Consider the following 26668-nt stretch of genomic DNA (forward strand, 5'->3'; position numbering starts at 1 on the left):
TGGGTGGGTATGTAGCTTTTATTGGTATCTCAAAAGATGCACAACTTGTACGTGATTATTAACTTTTGTTACCAGCTCGGGCATTGTCAATTAAATCAAAATAAATATCCTGAACCTGGTGTGAGGTGCCCTCTGCCCAGTCAGTATCCTCTGCTCCTTCGACCATCTTCTTTCCTTTTTTTGGCAAGCCATTGACCATGTTCCCCAGCTTGTGTTGTTATTTCCTGCCTGGAATACGTCCCAGCTCCCAAACCTGCACAGGCACCCAAAGGGCCGGCGCCAGACGCCCCAAGAAGCCTTCCCGGTCTGCTCCAGTCCCTCCAGGTATCACGTGGCCTCTAAGCACAAACACGAACGTCTATATCCTAACAGGTACTTAGACATCCTCTTTAGCCCCGTTTTCTCAACCATTCCGATCACACAGGCACAGCCCGAAAGTCACCTGCTTCACACTCCCTAACACCGTCCACTCACAAGGAGACACATAAAGGCACATCTCGCCACTTCATACCAATAGGTCCCCTTCCGAGCTCTAAGTCCCGCACCCTGGACCAGGACCACCATCGCTCGTTGTTCCGGATACAAGCTCGGCCTCGGTCACCCGAGCTCACCAGCTCCGTGTCTGATCCCACGGATTCTCACTGGCAATCCCTCCTCTACTGACAGCCACCACCGCTCCCCGACGCTCCGACGGGCACCCAGCACCGCTCCCTCGCGAGCCCCGCCTCACCCGATGCTGGTACAGACACACGTTCCCGAAGCCGCCGGTGCCCAGCCGCTCCCGCATCTCCCAGGGCCCGCCCGCGCCCGGCCGCAGGCCCGGGGGCCCCTCCATGGGGCGGGATGGGAAGCGGCCACAGGCACCGCCGCGATTCCAAGGCCGGTTCCGGGCCGCGGAGGCGCGCGCGTCCTCGTCTCGCGATAAACGCGTCACTTCCGGTAACGGCCGCGGGAAACGCGCCGCCCGAGCGCTCTGTCGAGCCCCGGGACCGCGGGCGCAGGGCTCGGCCCTCGCTAGTGGCCTGGCTCGGGAGACGCACTTGTACTTCCCAATTTTAAAGGATGTAAGTTTGCCCCAGATCCTACATATCCTTCATATCACTTTCAAATAGTTCCCTAATCCATCCCCCCGCCCCCCAAACTTCACATTATCCCCACCCTGGTCTGCCCGTCGCGGGAAAAGAGGAGGCCTTATCTTGCCCAAAGCTTTAGTCTCAGAAACCCACTGGGGCAGTTCTACTCTGCCCATAGGGTCACCACGTGTCAGAATTAGATGGCAGTGAGGTGTACCCTTCTCTCAGACCCTTGCCGTGTACCCTCTAATCACCTGCACTGACGTGGTTCGGGCTAAGACACCCCGCCCCCACCCCTACATTTTCAAGATTTAGGAATCTAAAGATCCAGCACTAACAGGACCATTGGTTCGCTCCATAAATGTGCCTTTCGTAAGGATGCTGCATAGGCTCCGTTAAAAAAAAAAACACGCCCAGGATGGTGTGCCCCAGCTCCGCTATCTTCGAGCATGAGGGGCTCCATTTCTTCAGGTGTAAAACGAGGATAATCTACCTCATAGATTTTTTGAGGGCTATATAAGGTGTCCTGGCGCTTTAGTGGGTTTTGCATTGTGCTGCGAACCACAGGTAAGCCAGGTGCAAACCATCAGACACTCCATGGGAGAAACCTGCGGCTTTCCACTCCCATAAAGTCAGTCTTGGAAACCCATACGGACAGTTCTATGCTGCCCTACATGGTCGAGATGAATCGGAATCAACTTGGTGGCAGTGAATTTGTCATATATATATATATATGAAAATGTTTGACAGTATATATATATGTGTGTGTATTTATATGGTGAGGTTGCCTCCCCAAACATTTAAAATTTTAGAACCTATAGGGACACTTCTACTGCCTGATAGGACAGGGTCATTATGAGTTAGAATCCACTGTGGAGTTTATAAAGAATACTACAATTAGAAGACTCATCAACAACCTCAACATCTCAACATAACATTTCTACATAAAACAAAAATTCTCCCAACTGGACCAACAGGCAGTATGATAAGTGGAGAAAAGTATTGATGTCAAGGGTTCCATTTTACTTGGACCCCCTGCCAATGTCCAAAGCAGCATTGGTCAGGAAACCAAACAACATGTTGCACGGGCAAGGCTGCTGCAAATGATCTCTGTAAAGTCACCTTCAGGACTAAGGTGAGCTTGACCAAGCCGTGGCATTTTCATTTGTCTCATGCATGCAAAAGTTAATCAATGAATAAGGAAGACTGAAGAATCAGAGCCTTTGGATTATAGTATTGAAGAATACTAAATATATCATAGGCTACCAGAATGATGACTGTTAAAAAAATGAATAAATCTGTCTAGGAAGAAATGCAGCCAGAATGTGAGGATGACTTCCTCTTCCTTTTTTAGATGTCACCAGGAGGATTAGTCCCTGGAGATGGACATCATACTTGGTAAAATAAAGTGTCAGTAAAAGAGGAGAAGACCCTCGAGGAGTGACACAGTGGCAGGACCAATGGAGTCAAACCTAGTGACAATTGTGAGGATGGCATAACACCGGGCAGTGTTTTGTTCTGTTAAACACAGGACATTAGGAGTCATAACTGGTTCAACAATACTTCTAGTAACAAGACAGTGTCTGGGCTACGATCCAGTTGATTCTAATGCATAGTTGACACCACAGGACCAAGCAGAATTGCTCCATTGGGTTTCAGAATGTCACATACAGCAGAGAAATACAGTAACAAACTTTTTTTGCTTTCAACTATTTCTTGGGGTCTCTCTCTGCTTCTACTCCAGGTACTTTTTGGATTACTTCATCTCTAAGCACTCGGTAAATATAAGTATTTCTCAGGTAATCGTTTTTTGCTTAAAACTTTATTCACTCCTATTTTCATCCATTCTCTGATCTATGGTGATCCTCAAATCCTTACTAGCAATCTAAATTTCCATGCGTTTAGAATGATCCAACAGCACACAGGAAATGTTATAAATCTTAATAATCTAAAATTAACATATCCAAAGCAGAACTCGTTTTCTTTTAAAAAATCAGATCCTCTCTTCTTAATTAAACTATTGGAAAACAGGGACTATGTTGGGACAAGGCTATAACCCCTAGTGTAGAAAAATGCTTGGCGCCCAAGAGTTAAATATTTGTTGAAGGACAAATCTTTTATGCATCAATAAAACGACTGCAACAAGGGAAAAATGTCAAAGGTCCCTTCTCCAAACTAGGTTGCTGAGGGAGAAGCACCCTGTGTGAGTCTCGGATAATTTCTGGGCCTAAAAACCACATTATCTGAAACACACATTACCTACTTCAGTGACCATGGGTAACATGAACAAGATACTTCTCAGCCATGGAAAAGCTTTAGGATTTTATTTGATATTTTACATGTTTGTAAAAATGTTGATAAACACAAGCTTGTAGCTGGACAACAGACATGCTTATAACTGTGACTTCTTCTGAAAAGTACTCCGTCCTAGGCCTCTAGCTATAGGCTGGTTCCATGGGAATGCATGAAAGAGGCAGGGAAACAGTCCCCATGGGAGACTGTGGTTTCTTTTAAAACAAGTTGATGAACCTGTAAAGGTTAGTCATCTAGAGTGAAGTCAAAAGGCTCAAAGTTTTTCCGGAAGCGGCGGGCGTGGGTCTCTTCCTCTTCCTTGCTGATCTGACATTGCCTCCAGTCAGACTTGTCAGGAATATTAAGGATGGCTTCACTAGCCAGAACCTCCCTGCAGAAAGAACACAAAGTCAAAATGGACAGAATCTACCCCCAGCCCCTCCTTCCTCTGTTCCTCTCCAACAGAGGCTCTCCTTGTCATCATCCAAAGAACATACGTGAATCCCTGGCTTTGCTTATACTCTTCTCCTCCCGAGTGCCTCTGCTGCCATCATCTGGACCATCAAAACCACACTCAGTTTACATGACCGCTCAGCCTCTCTCCTAACACCTCAAATCCTCAATACTGCACATAATCGAGTGTAAGCCGACCTGAATATCATCCGAGGCACCTAATTTTACCACAAAAACTTCATGAAAAATGTGCTGAGAAACTTGGCTTGTACTCGAGTATATACGGGAACTTGGAATTATGCCATTGGTACTTAAGACAAACAACATGGCAGAGTAGAGAGAGGGAAAGCCTTAGAGTCAGAATGATCAGAGAGGAATCCACTCCTGGCTCAGCCTTCTGCTATGAGTTGAACAAATTACTTCATCGATGAGTCTTGATTTCTTGGTCTATGAAATAAGAATACAATGATCCCTTGGAATCTGAGGGGTATTGGTTCCTGGAGCCTGTTGGATACCAAAATCCTCCAGTGCTCAAGTCCCTTACATAAAATGCCACCACATTTACCTATAACCTATGCAGATCCTCCTGTATACTTTAAATCATCTCTAGATTACTTATCCAGGAGCCCTAGTGGCTGGCATAGTGGGTAATCCACTAGCAGGTGGCATAGTGGGTTCATATCCACTAGTAAGATAAAGTCTATAAAATCACTATGAGTTGGAATCAACTCAATGGCCACGGGTTTTCAGTTAGATGGCTTATAATCCCGATTACAGTGTAAACGCTCTTGGCCTTTGAGGAACTGCTTTGACTACCTATGTGCTTTTTCTACAGGCGAGTATTTCAAATCTGCGGTTCAATGAAGCCATTGAATTCAAGGATGTGGGACTCAGACACTCAGAAGGCTCCGTACGACCTACTTACAAGGCGTTGTGAGAAGCGTAGTTAACAGAGTGCCAAAATAGCTGTGACGACAGTCTGCCTGACACGCTAGCTTTGACATCCCGAATCCATCTTGAGTTTGCTGAGGGCCTGCTACACTCAGGTACTTAGTGCCATGCCCACTCTGACTTGGAATTCCTCTGCCTCTCCTCTCAGGAGCTTGGATCTGGATAGACACAGCAGCATAAACTGGCAACAAAACACCTTGTCTTGGCCCTAGGGCTAAAAAAATAGCTACACACACGCGCGTGCACACAATGCCACTGTATACTAGCTTTCTCTTAACTGCCACTACTTTTTTATCTTTACTTGGACTTATTTTGATATGTTAGAAATAACTCTTTGCATTTCTATATGGGTCCATCACAGTTGTGTCAAACTTAAGTAGGACTGTGAGGGCAGCACAAGACTGGGCAGATTTCCTTCTGTTGTTCACAGGCCCACTGAGTTAGCGGTTACTCCATGGCACCTCACATGGCCATATTCCCTTTTGAAGCTAAAAGTAACAGAGTTGAATAGTCATCACACAAACCCTGTAAAACTCAAAGGACCTGAACTCAAGTTCTAGTTCCCTAGGCAAACCTTTATAGGAGCCCTGGTGCCACAGTGCGTTACAAGTTGGACTGCTTAGCCATAAGGTCAATAGTTCAAAACCACCAGCCACTCCAAGGCAGAAGGAAGAGGCCTACTCAATGGCAGAGAGAGACAAACCTTTGAGCCTACTTCTTCATCTTTAAAATGAAGACAGCACTACCCTTCAGATAGAGCAGTGGTTCTCAACCTGTGGGTCGCAAGCCCTTTGGTGGTCGAACCACCCTTTCACAGGGGTCGCCTGATTCATAACAGTAACAAAATTAGTTACGAAGTAGCAACGAAAATAATTGTATGGTTGGGGGGGTCACCACAACATGAGGAACTGTATGAAAGGGTCATGCATTAGGAAGGTTGAGAACCACTGATACAAAAAGCTTCTTAGAAAGGCTTGTCAAGAACTTTGTCACACTGCTATGACAACTGCAAATAGTACTCTGGAAAATACTTGATGTAGAAAACCTAATCAAATCATGAGCACAAAGCCACTCAAGGAATCTCCCTTGTGTGGACCCTGGATCTGCAATCATGTACCTATGTCATCAGGGCCCACTGCATCTGATCTGTGGCTGGGTTAACAAAAAAGACGGCATTAACTATGCTTAAATATAGTCTTCTTTATTGTCTTTTTAAGAATGTAGCCAGCTCTATTTATTGGACTTAATGTTGGCAGTCTCTTGGAGGTTTCTCAAAGTTGTCCAATACGAGTAGCAGGCCCACTCAAAGGCCAATTCTAACTTGGGGGGGGGGGGGAAGGTTTGCAAATTACAGGCACCGGCATCAGTCTCTTATATGTTTTCTACTTTGCTCTATGCTCGTCTTCTCTTGACAGCTCCTCCGTCCTCCATCATTGCTTAATTTATACCATCCCACGGATGGTTTTAGAGCAGTGGTTCTCAACCTCCCTAATGCCGTGACCCTTTAATACAGTTCCTCATGTTGTGGTGGCCCCTCAACCACACAATTCTTTTCGTTGCTACTTCCTCACAGTCATTTTGCTACTGTGATGAATTGGGCGACCCCTGGGAAAGAGTGAGACGACCCCTGTTTTAGAGTCCCTTACTGCTGGATCACAGGACAAAAACAAAGGCTTGTCTGGGCCTTCGTTAGTGTAGCATAATGAGGCTCAGGACTCAACAATATAGGGTCTCACAGGCCTGGTTTGAACATACCATTGAGAGATCAAGGACATGGTATCCAAGTGTTGTCCTCGAGAACCATGTGATGCAATAAAGGAGCCCTTGTCAGGCATGCTTAATCAAAGTCTCAGCTCTTCAGTCACATAGCCATAGAGCACACCTCAACAGCTGCACGTGGGGAGTGATTACTATGACTTCGCGGTGCAGACACACAGCGCGTCCATCCTTGTGGAAAGTTCTATGGAGCGCCGCTCTAGCCCTCACTGTCCACGCCAGTAACTTGGAGTGGAGACACCTACCTAACCAAGTTGTAGAAACAGTCAAGGATGTCCATAAAGCTCTTGTCCTCGAGCAGATGCTCCATCAATGGTACCCCTTTGCTATTCCCCAATCTTTGCCTTCTACATCTCTCTTACAGGTCGTTTCAATCCTTTCGAATGAACTTCCCCTATTCTGAATGTTTAAAGTACTTTGTTCTCCCAATTTAGTCATGCTACTTTTCATTCTACATACTACTGCTATATATGTAAATATCTGATTTACCCCAAGACTGCAGAGTCTCCGGGGCAAGGGCTATTTCTTACTTTGCTTTGTATCGATTTTCCATGAAGCCTGACATCTTGTTCAGAGTAAGACTAGTAAAAATATATTTAAAAGAAGAAAATACAAACCTTCCAAACTGCAAAGGAAAATGCTTTTTAATTCTGTGGAAAAGCTTCGCTCCTGTATCAAGTTCAACATAAAAATAAGCAGCTCCTGGCTGTGCAATCTAAAGTAAACAGAGTTGTATAAGAACATAAAAAAATTCTTTACTAATCTAAAATCTTGGCTTATTTCCTATATAAGCTTTCATTTGGTTCAAACAAACAAACAAACAACCATCTAAAAGCACAAAGTGAAAAAACGGGGAGGGCAAATAGCTACAGATTCTAAATCACTTAGTGGATCTAGAGTTTTTTAAAAGCCAAACTGGCCACTATCAATTGCTCTGAAAATTATCACAGCAGAAAGAGCTGGACAGAGTGGGAGACAAATGTGGAAGAACTCAAAGTCAAAAAAGAGACCAGCATTTACTGCAGGACAACATTCAGAGTTAGGAAAGGAGAAGTAATGGAACTTGGGGAGGAGATGGGACAAGTGATGGTACATGGAGGGAACAGCAAGTGATGAGTTCAAATGTGTATGAATTGTTGAACGTAAAACTGATGATTGCTTCTTTAAGCCTTAAACCTTCACCTAATTTACAATAAAAAAATTTTTGTGAGCTAAACTGGCAGATATTACCCAGATCTTATAAGAGGCATTCGTCCACCTAAGCTCCTGCCTTATGAAATTTCTAATGTCTTGTTCTTCCTAGAAAGCATGACAACTTATATGTAATGACATCTTTTTTTTAATGAACTTTTAAATTTTAACATGGTGGTAGTGGGGTTTACATTTCAGACCATCAACTCTGTATTCATCAACACCCATAAAGTCACCCTAATCCTCCAATCTAATCAAAACTCTGTCCTCTAGTTCCAGATTGTCACTTGCCTACTTCATATTTTTGGAATGCCTTGACAGTTCCTCAGATCACTATGTCAAAAACCAGACCTATACTCCCCCCGAACATCACCATGGCTCCCCTCTCACCTGCTTGATGTCGGAATGCTCTGGAATTTCTAACAGCTCTATCTGCTGCTCCTGAGCCTGGGAAATGAAGGCATCTTTAATGTCATCAGTAGCACAGCAGCTCAGTGGCACAGGAATGACCTGGGGGTGGGGTGGGGGGGGACAGAAAGGCAGGAGACTTTCTTAGTACAGGTCCCAGGGAGGATGTGCCTGCAGTCCCTGCAAAGTAGCAAATCCATCACGGGGGTGAAGAACCGCCCCTCAGCACAGTTTCTCCTCATGCCAGGCAGGCCTGGGTTGGCCTGTCTGTAAGGTCTTAAACTTATGAGCCAACTGTCAGCATGTGGGAGCCAATCTCTGAGGCGGGAAAAGCTAGAGAGAGATCTCTCTCATCAAGCCTTTGCCAGCTCCTATGTAATCTATGTGGCAGGGTCAGGCCCATTTGAAAACTTAACAAATGGGCCAGAAAGAAAACCACCACAATGTCAAATCATGCCAATAGTCTCCAAATGTCTACGAGCTGCTGGCCACAGGAGGCTCTGAGATGACTGATTTCCTACCCGCCCGCCCCACCCCCCACCCCCAACACAAACTCTCTCTCTCTCCCCCAGACGCCACCTTTCAAGGCCCAAATCCCCTTCAGAGCCTCCTCAACAACCATTCCTTTCCACGCTGTCTTGGCTGTTCCCTTGCACTTCCCTAACCTTTTAAAGGAATGTTTAAGTGAATGTTAAATATTAACACAAATGTTCTATTAAGTGTTTTCAAAACTGAAGTATTTAAATATTAATTAAATACCAACATTGACATTATTTCAAACAAAGGACATAGTGCTTAAATCATATCTGTATCAATATCAGAGTCCCTCCCCATTCCTAGGCAGGGCCACCTACCTGCAGCTGGAGGTGATGGCTCTTATAATTTCTCTCAAATAAAACACATCGTTTCCCTCGACTCTTGAAGAAGCGCCTCAGAGTAGCCTTATATTTTTCCACTTCTTCCACCACCTCTGTCGAAAGCTCCACCACTGATTGGTAGTGGCCAATGGGCAGGATGAGGACATGGTCATCACACAGGCCTCCTTTGGCCAGAGCCAGGTAGCACTGAGAAGGAAGCACAGAGAGCGGGGACTGTGAGACAGCACACGTGATTCTCCAGGATAAAAGTCGATGGCACAGAAGGAGCCTGAGGTTGGAGGAAAGAGCTCAGAAAGAAGGCCAGTGGCAGAACTTCTCTGATTGAACAATCTGATTTGAGAAGTTGTAACAACAATGTTCCCTCCCAGGTATCTGCTCAAGAATAAGACTACATGCAACAGATTAGGATCAAACTTGGATTCAGTATCAAAAAACTGGAAGTAGATGAATTGGACGAGGAACCCAATGAGCTTTTGGCCTTCAAATACACAAGTGCTGAGAGAAACTGGAACAATAAATCACTGGTTTTTCCTCCAAGGCTCCAAATTACAACGTTCAGTTATTAACATGTTCAGCCACAAGAAGAAAGCATCAACCCTCTCGCCAAATGTACCCCTCAGCTCGCACACGAGGCTAAGCTGGCATGCTCCGCCGCCTCTAGCTTTAAGACGCTGACTGATAGCAAACATAACACAAGCCAGACCTGGGCAAAGAGCAGGCAAATTAAAGTTCCCAGTAATGGATGTCAGTCTTTGATAAAAACCAAACTTAGCTTACCACCATCAAGCTGAATTCAATTCAGAGTGACCCCAAGGGCAGAGCAGAGCTGACCCTGTGGGTCTTCGGGGCTGTACATCTTCATAGGAACAGAAAGTCCCATCTTTCCCACTTGGAGAAGCTGGTGGGTTTGAACAGCAGCCTAACATGTAACCCACTACGCCACTAGGGGGATCCTTCCAGCCTTTAATAGCAAACAAAAATAGTTTTTGTAGGCTCCGCAGATTGAACTGAATTGAACTCTGCCTCAGAGGTGCCTGCACCCCTGGACTGAGAACTCTGGTACTCATATGGTTTATGCAGAGTGGTGGTCACTGGACCTTAGGGGGAACCCGAGGTTTGGCAGGAAAGGGACCCAGAGTCACTATATATTTAGTACCTTGATGCTCCCCTTGAAGCACCATGACAGGTTTTGATCTGCCGGGCAGGGATTTGAACTTGGCAGAATCGATCCAGGAAGTTTCCCCCGGCACTAACCCCCATGCGTATGGGACACAGAGCTCAATTGCACGGGAGACCCAAGTGTGTGGCGCGGCGGCTCACAGTGGAACTGCACTGGCACAGACAGGCCCCTCACACCATAGTGCCCAGAGTGATGTGGCATGGGAAACAGTGTCGATGTTACAAGTGCAACCACCTGATACCCCAGGGGGGTGACTGACAATATTGTACTTTTCTGTTTTATGGGTTTTGTTTTCCTGCCTTTAGGTTGCTTGTTATTATTTGTGTGTTTGTCTTTTGTTGTCTGCTGGTTGGTATGTTGCTGTTGGGGGTATAGTTGGTCTTATGGTGTTTGGTTTTTGCCATAATATGACCACCAATGTAACCCTGAGTTGTGCACATCCAGGGACAAGCAGATGGACTGTGGGGCTCCACTGAACTCTAACCCCAATCCAAGAACAGTTAGTTCTGAAAACATGGCCCTGCTTATGTGAACTCACCCTCATGTAGCCATCACTGAAGATAAGGGTGCTACAGCAAAGTGTGGTAAAGAAAGCAGGTGGTGCCTGCTGTGTCAGAATTGACTTGCTGGTGCCTAACAGTAAAACCATGGAGCCATCAGGTCAGTTCTGACACAGCAACCTGTGTCCAACAGAGTAAACGACTCCTGATCATGCTTTCCCTAATGGCATGTTCAAAGTCCATACGGTAACGTCCCACCATCTTCTCTTCTATGGAGCATTTTGGCTACACTTCTTTCCAGAATGACTCGTTCATGTTTCTGGCCCAACCCAAACCCACTGCCAAGTCACGTCTGGCTTACAGCACCCTGAGGGCTGGCGCTGCCTGTCCTATAGGGTTGCAGTGAGGTCAAGTGGACGTGATGGCAGGGAGGAGAGGATGGAGCAGACTGCCCTTGTGGGTTTCTGAGACTGTCACTTTTTGTTTATAATCTGTTAGTTTTCATTATAATCTATAATCACATAATTTACAAATTCGTGCCCATATGATATCTCCTCTACTTTATTCTTTCTAAGCGTTGCTAAAAGCACCAATCACATATACTAGCTAACTAACAACAGTTTTATGTGTTTTTGAATAGCTGTTTGAAAGATGTATCATGAATTATAACTTTAGAATTTAATCACAAAGTTCAACTTGGTATCTCAAACAAGAAGTCCTGTTTGTGTCGTGGTTACATACTGGGTCAGGATCTTGATGGTTGGCAGTTCAAAACCACCATCCGTTCTGCGAGAGTAAGACTGGGTTTTCTACTTCTGTAAACAGTTAGTCTCGGAAACCCACAGGGGTTGGCTAAGAGTCAGCACAGACTCAACGGCAGCGAGTTTGAGAATAGCAAAACAATGTTATGCCCCAATAAACAAAACAGCACACAGACCCACGACACACACATACAAAAGCAAGACGTCTTCCTCCTTGTAAAAGGCCCGTGAAAGCAACTCACATGTGTACCCACATTGACCACCAAATGCTTTTCTACTTCAGGGCTGGCCAGACAAAACCAGCAGGGTCCTGGAGGCTGAGCTGCATGTGGAAGGAGGAAAAACCAGACATTAGTCCAAGCACCAGAGAAAATCACCCTGGTCTGATCTCTACTATCTGCAAAGACTGAGAGACCACAAGGCCACCCTGGCTGGGCACAACAGCACTCCGCTAACCCATCACTAGTGCCTTGACCGCTCTATTAGACTAGCTCTGAAGGCGGGACCGGCCCCCAGGTGGGGAGCCAGCTAGTGACTGAAGTGGCCACACGCTGCCACGAGAGAACACTCAACCGATGTCGAGAGCCCCAATTCTCGTCCCAGCCATGCTATTAGCTACACAACAACTCCCACGGATACAAGACTGTGGGGAGAGATGATCGCATGTCTTGGTATACAATTGTCCTCTGCCATAAGAGGCCCCAAACGAGGCCTGAAATCAGTTATTGCTTGCATGGGTGCTCTGGAGCACAGGTACTCACGAGGTTTGCGAGGCTGCTTTGTGTGGGGGGACGACTTGCCCTCTCTGCCTGTAGAGGAGCGCTTTCTGCCCTGCTTTTCCTTTAAGTCAAAGAAGAACTGACAGGCGGATTCTTCCTGCAAAGGGCAAAGGGAGAAGAGTGAATGGGATGCAGCTGACCTTTGGACCAGGAGTCAGACATCCATGCCCGAGTAGATACTCCAGCCACGTCGAGTATCTGCCCTCCCATTCTTTCCTGCTTTGAAGGCAAGGGAGGAATACCTTTTCCTGACGCCTGGACGCTCAGCCGTGTATCTCAAGACTTATTACCCAACATCCCACCAAATGCCTCTCTTTGGAAACAGGAACAGTGTAAGCCCACCCACATTCCTGTCCCTCTCTCCCGCAATAGGACCAGGATGAGTTCTACAGAGGCCCAGGCAATCTAATGGAACTTTTGTAAAAAAAGACGATGAGGGTGCTCATAAAAAAGAGTCGTGTGGAAAAACAGATTACGTAGGCAATGATGACACTTAACATCCCCGGCGTTAGTGGGGAAATTCTTTCAGAAGAGTCTCCTTGTTTCACTGCCAGCATCCATCGAGTCGCAAATGACACGGCCACCAAGTATTCAGACCCTCGTCTGAACAGCCACGAATAAAGAGCAGATGAAACTTAACCCCAGCAGATGAATCAAGTGTGGATGGTTAGCCTTAACCAGTGAACTTAAACAAAATCACTGAGCTTGCACGAAGCTTTTCTAACACTACCACGATTTCCCAATGTGAAAAAGGAAGATTTCTCTTCTAAGCATTAAACGTATCCCATGCACTAAACAACAAGGCAAGAATTCTTCCACCAGGAAGGAGCCATATGACGAAGGGGCAAGCCGGCCGAGAGAACACTCTCCCTCCATCAAACTGACCTCAGGGGCAGGATTCTGCTTTCCCCCCGCTGGATCCTTCCCAGACTTTCTGTACGGGTTTTCGGTGACATCTGGAGGCTGTTTCACCAAGTCCGCTGCATCCATCAGCTTCATGGGAGTAATACTGAACGCGTAAAGGTACTTTGGAGAAATTGCAATTTAAAAAAAAAGTGTTAAGAAAATACTGCTTTTCCTATTAAGAAGATTCCACAGAAAGCTCTCAGATCTCCCAGGGAGGGCTTTGGGGAGTCACTAGGGATGTGGGGACCTTACAGTCAGGGAGAAAAGGGGAGATACACGCTGAACTGGGGAGGAGGAACATTTATAAGGCAGACACAGAATATTAAGTCCACACCCAAAACACACATCTCTACCTTTTTCTTGTCTGGGTTTCCAACATTTGCCAGTGCAATGAACCGGGTGGCATGCTGTGCATTTTCCTGGAGCACAATGTGGTTTCTAAAAGATTGCAAACAGAGCAGGTTAGCAAAAAACTTCCCATTTGAGTTGCATCGGTGAAATTATTTGTCTCCAAGGGGCCGCAAAAAGGGCCCAGGGCCGGAGCCTGTCACAGTAACGTAATCTTGGCTAAGTCCCCACTGCGTCTAGTCGAATGGCAGTCCTTGCCTCACAGGGCTGTTGTCTGGAAGAACGGAGAGCAGGACTAGTGAAGCCTGCGAGAGCTAGAACTGGGCAGGACGCTGGTTTGTCCGGATCTCACGAGTTAGCCGCCTTGGACACACTGCAGTCTTACCACTTTTCTACTGCTCTTAGTATGAGCTATATTTTAATTATCCTGCTCTGGCAGGTTTCCACTTTACGCACATTCCAGCTTCAGCAGGTCTTACTGTATTTAAAAGTAGAGTCCTTGAAGGGTTCAGTTTGGTTACTAACCAAGAACTTCGAGGTTCAAGTCCAGCCACAGGCACATTGGAAGAAAGACCCGACACTCTGCTTGTGTAAAAGCTCCCATTGCAAACCTCGGAGCACAGTTTTACTCCCACACTCATTGGGTCTTCATGAGTCCACAAATGACTTAACAGCTGGATTAGGTTTTCATCTAGAGCTGGGTCAGCAAACGGCAGCGCAAGAGCCACATGCAACAACTTTAGTCTGTACATGTGGCTATGAAGTAAGATTGAAAAATTTTAAAGCATATTATTCAGATAATGGTGATTTCATTTATAAAAATCTATTTATGGCTCTTCAATAATTTTTAAATTGTTGTGAGGGACAGGATTGGCTCTTCTGTCTCAAGAAAATGCCTATGCCTAGACCACAGGCTTGTTTTCTGGGAAAAGGACAAGAAGGCACAATGAATAAAACATTCCTATGGACAACATTCCCGCTCAGAGCAGCCAATCCAGAGAGGACCACATGGCCAGCCCCACTATGAGACACGACATCCCTCACTGACCCATAGCCCTACAGGGGACAACACTGGAGACACAGTGTGGGAATTCCACCCGATCTGATCCACCACACCAAGGCAAAACACTAAGGGGGTGCAACAGAACAGCAAGGGGAGCAGAGCAACAAAGTCCCCAGTGAATATCAAAAATAGACTTTGGGGCCAGGGCTTGGTGCCTCAACAGACTTGACTGGAAAACACTCCTAAAGGCCAACAAACAGTCCTTGAACTAACTGCAAGCTTTTCTTTCTTGTTGTTGTTTTGTTTTGTTTTTTATCATTGGCTTGTTGTTTTATTTTGTTGCTTGGTTTTGCTCTGTCTTGCTTTTGTGCATGTTATTATCTCTGCAGGTCTGTGTAAATAAGATAGGCTGGATGAACAATCTGGAGGAGAAAATAATGGGACTGACAGTTCTGCGGGGATAAGGGAGAGGGGGAGGTGGGCGGAAAGGTAGTGGTGTTAACAAACCCAGGGGCAAGGGAACAACAAGTGATCCAAATCAGTGGTGAGGAGGGAGTAGGAGACCTGGTAGGTCATGACCAAGAGTAATGTAACCAAGAGGAATTACTGAAACCCTAATGAAAGTTGAACATGATAGTGGGACAAGAGGAAAGAGCTAGGAGGGAAAGGGCATTTAAAGAGTTCTAAATAAAGGCATGTACATATGTAAATATATTTATATATGAGGATGGGGAAATAGATCTATGTGCATATATGTATAGATTTAGCATTAAGGTAGCAGATGGACATTCAGCCTCCACTTAAATACTCCTTCAATGTAAGAACACTTTGTTCTATTAAACTGTATTCCACGATGCTTACCTTCCCTACACGATCGCTGAAGACAAAGTGGATGCATAAGCAAATGTGAAGAAAGCTGATGGTGCCCGGCTATCAAAAGATATAGTGTTTGAGGTCTTATTAAAGGCTTGAAGGTAAACAAGCCGCCATCTAACTGAGCAGCAACAAAGCCCACATGGAAGAAAAACATCAGCCTGCGTGATCACGAGGTGCCGAAAGGATCAGTTATCAGGCATCAAAGAACAAAAAATCATATGACTGTGTGCTCACCTCCCTGATACAATCGCTGAAGACAAAGCGGGTGCATAAGCAAATGTGGTGAAGAAAGCTGATGGTGCCTGGCTATCAAAAGATATAGCGTCTGGGGTCTTAAAGGCTTGAAGGTAAACAAGCAGCCATCTAGCTCAGAAGCAACAAAGCCCACATGGAAGAAGCACACCAGCCTGTGTGACCACAAGGTGTCAAAGGGATCAGGTATAAGGCATCATCAGAACAAAAAATCATATTATTGTAAATGAGGGAGAGTGGAGACCCAAAGCCCATCTGTAGGCAACTGGACACCCCCTTACTAAAGGGTTGTGGGGAGGTGACAAGTCAGTCAGGGTGCTGTGTAGCAACAATGAAACATACAAATTTCCTCTAGTTCTTAAATGCTTCCTCCCCCACTATCATGATCCCAATTCTACCTTACAAATCAGGCTAGACCAGAGGATCTGTACACTAGTACAGATAGGGACTGGAAACACAGGGAATACAGAACGGATGATCCTTTCAGGACCAGTGGTGAGAGTGGCAATACCGGGAGGGTGTAGAGAGGGTGGGATGGAAAGGGGAAACCGATTACAAGGATCTACATATAACCTCCTCCCTGGGAGACAGAAAATAGAAAGGTGGGTGAAGGGAGACGTCGGACAGTGCAAGATAAGACAAAATAATAATTTATAAATTAGCTAGGGTTCATGAGGGAGGGGGGAGCGGGGAAGGAGGCGAAAAACGAGGAGCTAATGCCAGGGGCTTAAGTGGAGAGCAAATGTTTTGAGAATGATGAGGGCAATGAATGTACAAATGTGCTTTACACAATTGATTTATGTATAGATTGTGATAAGAGTTGTATGAGCCCCTAATAAAATGATTGGGGAAAAAAACAACATTCCTCTGACTTCCAATTATTCAGAGAAAGTCATGTGGCCAATTTCTCTGTGCCTCTGTCTCTAGAAGCTCTGAAGAAGAAATCAACCATTGTTTCGATGAGGTGGTTTTTCCCAGAGCTGCATAAAGCGAGGATGAGATGAGGGACCTTTAAAAACGCTGGACCTGGGACTTCCTCTTGACAGTGCGGCCCAGCCACCTGAAGCACAGAATCTGTCTTGCCTCTTTCTCGACCAGTCCTATCTCCTAAACTCAGTGGGAAATTTGATTGACAGACTGCCTCTTTTAGCATCTGACTCAATGCCCTTCGGGCAATTAGTAAATCCACTTTCTTGACCTCCAGCTTGGATTTCCCCCTTATGTTTTTTCTCCCCAGCTCTCTTTTGGGGAGACATCACTTTAGATCAGAGGTTCTCAACTTGAGGGTCACAACTGCTTTCGGGTAGAACGACCCTTTCACAGGGGTCACCCGATTCACAACCGTAGCAAAAATTACAATGATGAAGTAGCAACAAAAATGATTTTATGGTTGGGGGGTCACCACAACATGAGGAACTGTATTAAAGGGCTGCAGCATTAGGAAGGTTGAGAACCACTGCTTTAAATGAAGATAACCTCAAGGTATTTCACATGGACAAGGCCAGAGACTGGGCCAAGCAGTCATAGGAGCAAACAGAACACAGCACAGGTAAGTAACACACCCATATCCTGCCCCAGATGGTATGCAGTACTGAGTGAATGTACCTGAGTTTTTTCACTCCCTCTTCACAGACATTTGGGCAGTTCACAGTGTTTGCTGTTATAGATAAAGCTGTTACAGACATGCTTGTATAGATCTTTGGGTAGATGCAAGTACTTGTTTACACTGACTACATCCCAGAGAGTGGAATTCCTAGGTTATAGGATATGTTTAATCTTATCTTTACCAGATACTGTCTACAGTTTTCCTAAGTGGTTGTACCAACTTACACTCTGTGTGGTACAATTTTTATTAGAAAACAGGAGTGATGTCCGTCAAGGACCCACTAAAATCTTTGGGTTTTAATGTCTCTGGCTCGAGACCTCACTCGCCTCCCCACCCCCGTGGCCTGCTCAGCACCCACCATTGTGAATACTCAGGGTACCCTAGCTGCTGTCCTTGGGGATCTCCCATGGAACAGTTGTGGGGCCCAGAGATGGCAAATATAAGTGGCGGATACCAGAGCGAGGCTGGGCAGTGGTCAGCCACCATGCCATCTCTGTTTGTCCAGTTGCTAGAGAAACCATTTGCCTGTGGGAAAGGTCTCCCAAGGATGCCGTGGGGAAGAGAAGCTTAATAGGCCTTCCTCCACCTTCCTCTTGGTGGACGCTGCCAGCTCTGTGGAGCAGCATTGTGACACTGCTTATCACCTGAGACTTTCACGCCTTTAGTCCAACCCCTGACTTTCAAATCTGGAACCACACCCATGGAAGTGGAATGGCTTGAGAGCCATTCATTCCAGTGGCTGAGTAGCCAAAGGAAGCAAGAGTTCATATGGCTGAAAATGAACAAGAGCAGTGTACCCGGAAGATCCAAGGCATATTCTTAAAAAAAGAGGGGTGTGGGGTAGAGGGGAGACATGAAATGCTACTCACCGGTATGGAAGCCTTTCATAATAGGTCTTTTCCAAAGCGGCAAAATGATACCTTGGTTTCAAGTCAGTGGCGAGACTAGAAACCAACGCGGAGCCGCATTTCTTAGTGTCCACTTCTCCCTGGTCAACAGAAACTCGGTCACCCACAAGAGACCTACCAGCCATCCAGGGGTGCCTTTGAGGCTTCTCTGCAACGTAATGGCGGACAGTGGGGTCTGCACAGTGAAGTCACAACTATGGCAATCAGCGTCACAGGGAGCACGTGGACGGACGAGGCTACTATGCATGCATATTAACATAGGGTTTGTTTGTTGGAAGTCAGCCCAAGGTTAAAGGTAAGGTCACGGCTCCATACTTGTACCCCAAAATAATTTATTAAAGCTGTCTTTGGGAAATCAGCTCTCACAGAACTGTGCTTCCAGAATTGGCTTTTCAGTGTACCTATAGGTTTAAAATTTATGACTAGTAAGTTATAACCAATGCAGAAAATAAAAGCTAAGGACTAGTCTTCGGGGCCCCCTCGGATCATACGGAGTACCTTTCTCCGTGGGGACGCACCAAGTTCTCAACACCTTCTTGCCCATGTTTAGACCAACTTTCTCCATCCCCTAAAGAGCCCGTTAAAGACAATTCTGATGGACGAAAGCTGTCATCTGGACGAGGGCTGCAGAGCGCCCATTCGCGTCAACCTGCTCACAGAGCCAGTGACAGCCGACAAGACTTTCCTAAGGGGTGGCACGTGGAGCCAGGACTGTGATTCCAAAGTTCTTTCACTCATAATTCAGATTTCAGCAATCTCACAGGTGGATTGCACTTTCTGAAGATCAACATTTCGCTTTGGTCAGGTAGTATGACTGAAAAAATCCACAACAGATTTCTACTGAAAGGAACCAAGAACTAAATAGCTCAGTATAAAGGGTAGGGTGGAACAAGGGATGGGGAAAGCTGAAATTAAACCAACACAATTTGCTTTTTCAATTTCCCACTGAATAAACACTACTCACAGAAGAATTCCCAAAGTGCCCCACATACTTGGGCCATGGGGATGTAAGCAAGATGTCAATGCCCTTAAACTGAAGTCCTGAGCACAGCATAGTGCTCAGGGAAGACACATCCTTGGGACTGAAGCTGTAACCCGGGACCGGCTCACTTAAGGACTCTGTCCCACTGAGGTAGACCACCTGCAGCCCCGAGGCTCCAGTGAAGACACCTTTACGACCTGTTTGGAAAGAAAAATTGACACACTTTAGTCGAGTCAGAAAGGAAAAGAGCTGTCATTATAGGGATAAAAGATATGCTCTCTGGCAGGAAGTATCGTCCCTGTGGTCAGAAACATGTAGCAAAAGCAGCTAATAAGAAGTAATTAGATTCGACTCTCATCTAAAGTTATTTCCTTGAATCTGTTCCTTCCTGTTCCCTCTCAGACCCTGCCCATTGGCTCTCTTCGTAGTTGGCCCTTTCCCTTGCTATAAATGAAATTGAAAATTTTATATATATATATATGCTCATGTTCCCCATCCAAAATGAACACACACACTGACAAAGGAACATGCTCCTATTTCATTTCAAACTGGGAAAAGAGCAGTCCACATTCTCTAGGTCTCATGAACCCACTTTGGCAACTTACTGCAACCTCATGTCCCTCTCCCATCTCTCTTCAAGGACACTTAAGTGTACCCCATTATTGCTAATGAGCGCATCTAAAACAATGCTCTCTTTCCTCAGAGCAGGTGTGGGGGCCTTTTGGCGATTGATAACGTCCTTCGTGGGCCATCACACTGGTCAAACGCTTAGTTATCTCACTTTGTCACCATACTGCGATGGCTGGAACTGCTTCTTTTTGGTACGGCCTGTGATGTTAGCTGATATTGATTTCATCAAGGGCTTTCGACAACCCGTGGGCCATATGTTCCCCACTCCTGTTTATCATCTATAAACTTGACAATACCTTGACCTCTCCAAACCCGCTTCTAGTCACTTTCATTTGTCTTTGTCTCTCCCTAGATCATGGGTTCTTAAACTTATTTGGCCTTCTGTAGCCTTTTTGGAAAAGAGAACTCGGTGCCCCTCTTGGCAATGAACAATGTTTATACTCTAGCCCACAATCCAGGATGAAGTGTAGGAATCTGCTTTTGTAGCTCACCTAGATCCTTCAAGCACCCCACTAGGGGGCAGCATCCCCCACTTTAGGAAACGTTGCTAACCAAGAAGGTTGGCCTTTGGAACCCGCGTGGCACTACACAGGAGGAAGATTTGGCCATCTGCTTCAATAGAGATTTCAGACTTGGAAACCCTGTGGGAGAGCTCCTACTCTGTCCTACAGGTGACCACGAGTTGGAATTGGCTCAACAGCAATGGAGTTGGTGATTTTATCTTTAAGTATTACTGTTTATACTTGAGTATAAGCTGACCCAAATATCAGCCAAGGCACCTAATTCTACCACAAAAACTGCATTAAAAATGTGCTGAAAAATCCAGCTTATACATGAGCATATACGGTATGTTTGTTTAAGAACTATCTATATGGGCTAAAACTGACAACAACTTGATAGAGAGGAACCTCAAGGGGCTGCTAGTTTATGCTAATGAGGAACAACCTAGAGTTACAGCTTGTTAGGAAACTCACAAACAAATAAATTGCATGTGCTAACAAAATCATACAGTAAGGTTATATTCATGGGTTGAAACACCACACACCTCCCGCCTTACCTAACCAAGGCAAAGCTCTATACATGAAACTTCCTTTACTTGAACCTAATTCATACCCTGAGTACTCCACATCCTGCAGCCAAGCAGTTTATCACTCTAGCAGGCTGGAGGAGTGTGTGCTAGGCTGTTGGTCCTCAAAGATTAAGGAGACAGGGAAGACAAGAAAGGAAAATGTCCTAGTCCTGAGGGCACAGACAGACTTCTTAGCAAAGAAGCCACCTAGCCCCACCTCCTCAGGCAGGAATGCATTAATGCAATGGCAGGAACGCCCACTACAAGCACAGCAAATGCCAACTTACCCAGATAAGTAATGTTTTCAGCTAATTCACACCCGTTGGCATCTTCGAAATATTTTACTGTTTCCTGGTCATTTGCACCCAGCACATACGTGTGAATAGGAGCTGGTCAGGGAGAAAGACATGCCACCATATAGTTACCAGATATGCTATACAAGTTGAGAAAGGCTTCCCCATAAACTTAAAGCCGAAGTGGAGCAGCTGTGCATTCCCTTCCTAGCAATCCGATACACAGAACATGCTCACTGCTCAGTGTCCTACACCCAACCGTGTAGTCCGACCATTAGATTGCATGATCAGCGTGCGAAAGTGACATACATATTTGAGACCATGCACACAATGGTTAGGAAAACAGAGGTGCTAAATAAAAAACACTAGAACTAGAAAAAAGGGAAACATATGATTACATTTCTTCTGTTTCTTCCTCCTTTGAAGAGTATTCTTTTCTGAAGCTAAACCCAACCAAACTGAAAATGTTAACCCTTGGATTATGCACTAGCATTTCCCCAACTTAGTGCAAAGCCCGTGGAGGAATTTCTTTCCTCACTAACATGGTAAGAAAAGTCACTCAGCATCAAGGTTAGCCCTTAAACCTTTCTTAGAAATCATCTATCAAATTGAAATCATTTCCATACCTTTTCTGATGCCGGTCTTATATTCCTCCCATTCAGCACTTGGGGTGGGCCCGAAGAAATTTCCTACACACAACAGCAGCTGGAACGAGTTTTGTAAACAGATGGAGGAGTTTTCTGTTATTGTTGTTTTATCCAAACAGTACGTAATTGATATCAACATTTACCTAAGTGTCCTACTCTATAATCTCAAACCAGGTTTTGCTTAATCTATTTGCAGAATTTCAATACACAGTCTTTTAGCAGCAATTGTAGTAGTTACTTTGATTCTACAAATTACCAAATATTGCCCACTAGTTACCAAATTCAAGTTGGTAATAGAGGAGAGGGTCAGGGAATTGAACTTTCCAAAGAATAGTGTTTGAGTGTCCTCAAACATTCCCAGTCCCACTGTGCCACTCCTTCCTTGAATCAGAGAGTAATGAGGAGGAGCTAGATCTTGGAAGAATCCCTCTGTGAATTACAAAACTAAAATAGTAGACACCCTTAGGGATAACGAATTACCATCAAGTAGAGCCTATAGGACAAGATAGAACTGCTCCTTGGGATTTCTGGGACAGTGAATCTTTATGGGAGCCAACAGCCTCTGGGCATGAAAAGAACACACACTTCTTGCATGGTGGTGTCTTTATTCAACCTTTAACTTACTAGAAAGTGATCCCCATTTCTAGATGGGGTTTACAAACTAGTTGAAATAACATAATGTGTTTATATAAAGTACACACCTGTGCAAATAATTCACACGCTCAGCTGCTTTAAAAAGGTTGGCAGTTCAAGTCCAACCAAAGCACCTTGGAGTTTTCTACTTTAGACAAACCAGCCATGGACACCCATGGAGCGGTTACTCTACACACGTGCGGTCACTGAAAGTTGGGATCAACTCCCCAGCAGCCAGTAATTGGTGAAGCACTTGCACTTATATTATCTAACTTAACCGATTCCTCCACTCCTGAAGCACATAAGTGCTTCTGAAACCCACCTAGTTAGAATCACTTAGGGAGGTTTTGTGACTCCATTTCCAGGTGTTTGAACACTAGTATAACAAGAGTCAAATTCAAAAAGTACAAAAAGGTCTGTAGAGACAGGTCTCACGCTCCCAGCCATGCCCCAGCCATCCCAACTGACAAAAGGAACTCGGTGCAGCACAAAAGGGAACGTAGGGGTTCAATCAGAAATCAATAAAGGAGTCCACACTTTATTTTAGAATGTTTGACTACCATAATATAATTAAGTTCAGTATGAAGAATGTCTTACATCAAAGTCTCCACTTTTCTTCTGAATTGCTCGAACTCTATTGAATAAAACATCAAACTTCCCTTCAACATCTCCACAAGCCAAGCTGCAAACAAGAGAGACAACAAACGTGAAGACACGGAGAGAAACAGAAACCGGCTTCATATACAGACATGCCTTGTTTTACAGTGCTTTGCTTTAGAGCACGGTGCAGCTAGGGAGGAGGGGTTTGTTCCTTCGTGTTTTATGCTAATAGGTTTGTGGCGACCCTGCAAAGAGCAAGTCTATTTTCCCAGGAGCATGCACTCACAGTTGTTCATAGCCTTCCAATTTCTACATAAACTTCCTCTATCATAGTGCTATATGGCCTGATTACATTATTCCATTATCTTTTCGTTACATTTTTCCATGAATTTACATTGTTCCCTGGGAACACCACTGTCCAGTTTGTACATCCCAGAGCATCTCAAAATTCTCATTGGGTCCTTTACCCAACAAAGGACTGCAATCTATGACCCCACAGTACCAAGCCCTTCCTCACAACCAAACCATCACCACCAAGTCCTGTGAATTTCACCTCATTCGTTAATAAATCGTTAATCCTGTATTTATTTCTCCACAGCCATCCCTCGGCTCATTCTACTTGGCCTCCTCTTTGGTTCTCATTTCTCATCACTGGAGACAGAATCAAGTTTCCAAAAATAAAAAGTTGATTTTACCAGAGCTGCTGATAAAAACTTTGGGGCGTTAGGGAAGAAAATGGGGTAGGGGTGAGTAAAATTTAAAACAAACAAAACAAGTTTACCAGGGTTCAATGCTCACTTCCTCATGGAAGTCTTCCCTGATTACTCAAGCAAACGCGTCTATTACGCATCTATCCTCTATTAGGTCCTTCGTGACAGTGAGCACTATTGTCATTTTACACTTATTTGGATTATTTGATATCTGTTACTCTGTACTACGCGCTCCATTAGGGCAGAAACTTCGTCTGTGCGTTGCAGTCGCCTCCATAAGTATTTGCTGAATGAATGGAACCCTCTCTTTACTCCACCGCGGTTCCTTGAACTTCCAGAAAAAGAGCGCCAAGGCAAAGGCCCTGTCTTTCCTGCCCGCCACTGTCTCCAGTGGTCCGATGTCTACAAGTATTTGGTTAATGGGATATGGGAGAAAATGAAGGGGAGATCGGGAGTCAGAAACCGCAACCGCCTCAAATGGAGTTCGCCTACTGCAGGGAGCTTCTGCCTCCCCCCAGATTGTCCCTGGAGTCTCATCGGAGCGAAAACAGCCAGAAAAGAGGCAGACTTCGCCAAGGCCAAAACGCGTGCTAGATTGCACATCCCCCACGCCCCCTCAATCTCTACCCCTTCCTGTCAGAAACGGGGCGTGGTGGATTGTGCGTAGGGCTGTTGACCACAGGTCGGGGGTTCGGAGCTGTCAGCCGCTCTGCGGGAGATGCGTGGGGGCGTCTGCTCCCGAAAAGACTTGCAGCCCCGGAAACCCACAGGGTAGTTCGAATTGGTCCTACAAGGTCGCTTTAGTAAGTTCGGTTTGGGCATGAGGAGGCGTCCTGCCGTCGTTTCACAGACACCGGCTTCCGATTCCATTACTCACAGGCGCAGCGGTTTCTGAGCCATGGTCCCAGGAAGCGGAGTTGTGACAGGCACGGAACACTCGGGAGCCGAACCTGAGCGCCGCGGGAGAACGCGGTCGCAGCGCAATGACGTCGCGCGCTCCAGCCAATCACGGCTCCCGTTCCTACGGCGAGCGCCGAGGGAGAAACTTTCTCTTCGGTCGGTTTGCTTCAGGGAGCGGTTCCAGCGGGAAAGAAGGTACTGATGGGTCAAAGGGGAAAGGGCGTTGCTGTTCGCTTCGGAGCCGTTTAACCAAGTTATTGAGCACTTAGGAAGTTTTCACCACAATGCCAGGCACGAACTTAACCGAACTCCGTCATTCTCTGAGGAAGACAGCCCTGCACATTGAAAATAAAACCTATCAAAAAGTTCAAATAGTGGCCATCACCTCGATTCAGTAGGGGTCAACCTGTTTGCATAGCTCTCCAGGTGCGCGTCATTTTTATTGACTCATTTGAAAATTGAAGGCATGACTCTTCACTGCAAGTACTTCAGCGTGTCAAAAGCCCGTGATAAATTATAGAGTATTATTATTATTATTTTCATATCCTACGCCGTCCGCAGACTCCCGTGTATCTGTTGTTCTACCCCTGGCAGGTGGGGGTCCACGTGGATCATTGTGCGATCAGTGCCCCCTTTCTCTCCCTTCTCCTACCACCTTCTCCCTACCCTCATACTATAGCTTCATTACTGAACCCCTGAGCTAGAGGAATATTGTGAGTTTCGTGGCTGCTATACTGCACCCTGGCTGACTCGTCCCTTGTGGCCCTTCTTGTGAGGGGATGTCCAGTTGTCTACAATTTGGGTCTCTATTCTGATCCCCCTTGTTTGCATCCATATGATTGTTTTGGATCTTCTGATAACTGATCGCATCGACAGCTCCTGTGTGATCACGCAGGCTGGTGTGCTTCTTCCACGTGGGTTGTGTTGCTTCCCTGCTTTATAGGGAACTGTCTTTATAGGGTTTTTTTCTTTAACATTTTTTTATTGGCCTATACTTCACACATCATGCGATTTAATCTTTCAGTCGTATTAAGAGTTGTGTGGTCATCACCATAATGAATTTCAGAACAACTTCTTTTGGTACTCTTGTTGTTAGCTCTCCATTTCCCCCAACCTTACCTGCCATGCTCCTAGATAATTATTAATCCAGCTACTGTCTCTACAGATTTACCTATCCTTGATTTCATATACAGAAAGCCATACAAAACAAACAAGACAATGAAAAAATGAGCTGATACCAAGGGCTCAAGTAGAAAGCAAATGTGTTGAGAATGATGATGGCAACAAATGTACAAATGTGCTTGATACAATGTGATGGATGTATGGATTGTGATAAGAGTTGTACAAAACCCCAATAAAATTATTTTTAAAGGCAACAATGTCCAAAAATTTCAATGGGAAAGCAGAAAATAGTAAAAGCTGAAACAACTTTAAAATGAGTCAAAAGGGAGATCAAATGGTAAGGTATTAAGTTTTAACCTAACTATATGTCATAATAAGATTTTACAATGTTCTCTGATAACCAGGCTATTCACGTGCCTGGACTATGTTCAGAGGGAATTCACTAGAGGCATAATCCTTCTCCGGTTTTCTAAGCTCTAATTGTTTACAGGAGCAAAGAGCCCAGTCTTTCCCCCACTGAGTCACTGGATGGGCTCTGAACACCAACCTCTCTCAGTTAGCAGCCAAGCAGTCACTGCACCACCACGGTTCCTTGGAGCAATTGCTAGTCTTTTTTAAAAAATCAACCCTAGTCCACCCACCTTTGGGTTTGGTTTTTGCATTTATATATGCGCAGAGCGCAGGCCCACTGGTAGGAGACAACAGTGCTAATGCATACAGGAAAACAAAGGATTTCCTTACAATTGAAGTACAGGAAGACCACAGGCATCAGGTAATTTAAAAATTAAAACACTAGTTTAAGGACACACCACCGTTTTTATTTCTCCCCACTTCTGCAATGCCTTCTTGGTAACTACCAAGTTCCTTACTCACAGATATTGATGCCCCTGCTTTCTTCACCCCGAAACAGGTGAAGTTTTTTTTTCTTTCCATTGGGGCTG

The 26668-nt window shown here is 45.3% G+C and overlaps 2 protein-coding genes and 1 non-coding gene across 5 annotated transcripts in view; all 3 read right to left on the reverse strand.

The window, feature by feature from the left end:
• CHUK (component of inhibitor of nuclear factor kappa B kinase complex) overlaps positions 1-893 on the reverse strand; it is a 45449-nt gene extending 44556 nt beyond the window's left edge. For both annotated transcript variants that reach the window (XM_075533310.1, XM_075533309.1), the window contains exon 1: positions 731-893. In XM_075533310.1, the coding sequence (XP_075389425.1) occupies positions 731-835 (105 nt within the window). In that variant the 5' untranslated portion in view covers positions 836-893. The remainder of the gene's footprint in view (positions 1-730) is intronic.
• A 2483-nt stretch (positions 894-3376) lies between these two features.
• On the reverse strand, positions 3377-24674 carry CWF19L1 (CWF19 like cell cycle control factor 1). 2 transcript variants are annotated; one of them, XM_075534062.1, is made up of 14 exons: positions 24583-24674; positions 22993-23077; positions 21742-21820; positions 21110-21211; positions 19106-19320; positions 18103-18221; positions 13502-13586; positions 13128-13268; positions 12225-12339; positions 11706-11785; positions 8999-9208; positions 8127-8246; positions 7163-7260; positions 3378-3756 (listed from the first exon to the last, which is right to left on the reverse strand). In XM_075534062.1, exons 1-14 carry the CDS (start codon positions 24603-24605, stop codon positions 3612-3614), a joined length of 1617 nt encoding a protein of 538 aa, XP_075390177.1. In that variant the 5' UTR covers positions 24606-24674; the 3' UTR covers positions 3378-3611. The 2 variants fall into 2 exon arrangements, with proteins under 2 accessions (XP_075390178.1, XP_075390177.1); XM_075534063.1 differs by lacking the exons at positions 21110-21211; positions 21742-21820; positions 22993-23077; positions 24583-24674 and having other exon boundaries at positions 3377-3756; positions 19134-19276.
• On the reverse strand, positions 8445-8590 carry LOC142430128 (small nucleolar RNA SNORA12). The gene has a single exon (XR_012780598.1). It is a non-coding gene; the product is annotated as a small nucleolar RNA SNORA12 (small nucleolar RNA).
• Positions 24675-26668: the final 1994 nt, after the last annotated feature.

Source organism: Tenrec ecaudatus, chromosome 16 (genome assembly GCF_050624435.1).
Source record: "Tenrec ecaudatus isolate mTenEca1 chromosome 16, mTenEca1.hap1, whole genome shotgun sequence".
In the NCBI taxonomy this organism is placed as follows: domain Eukaryota; kingdom Metazoa; phylum Chordata; class Mammalia; order Afrosoricida; family Tenrecidae; genus Tenrec; species Tenrec ecaudatus.

Excerpts from the sequence above, each read along its gene's own strand:
- CWF19L1 (XM_075534062.1), bottom strand. The coding sequence starts at position 24,605 with ATGGCTCAGAAACCGCTGCGCCT. Across the intron at positions 19,321-21,109 it reads TGAAAACATTACTTATCTGG|GTCGTAAAGGTGTCTTCACT; the intron begins GTAAGTTGGCAT and ends CTTTCCAAACAG. Across the intron at positions 9,209-11,705 it reads TGGTCAATGTGGGTACACAT|TGCTACCTGGCTCTGGCCAA; the intron begins GTGAGTTGCTTT and ends CTTCCTTCTCAG.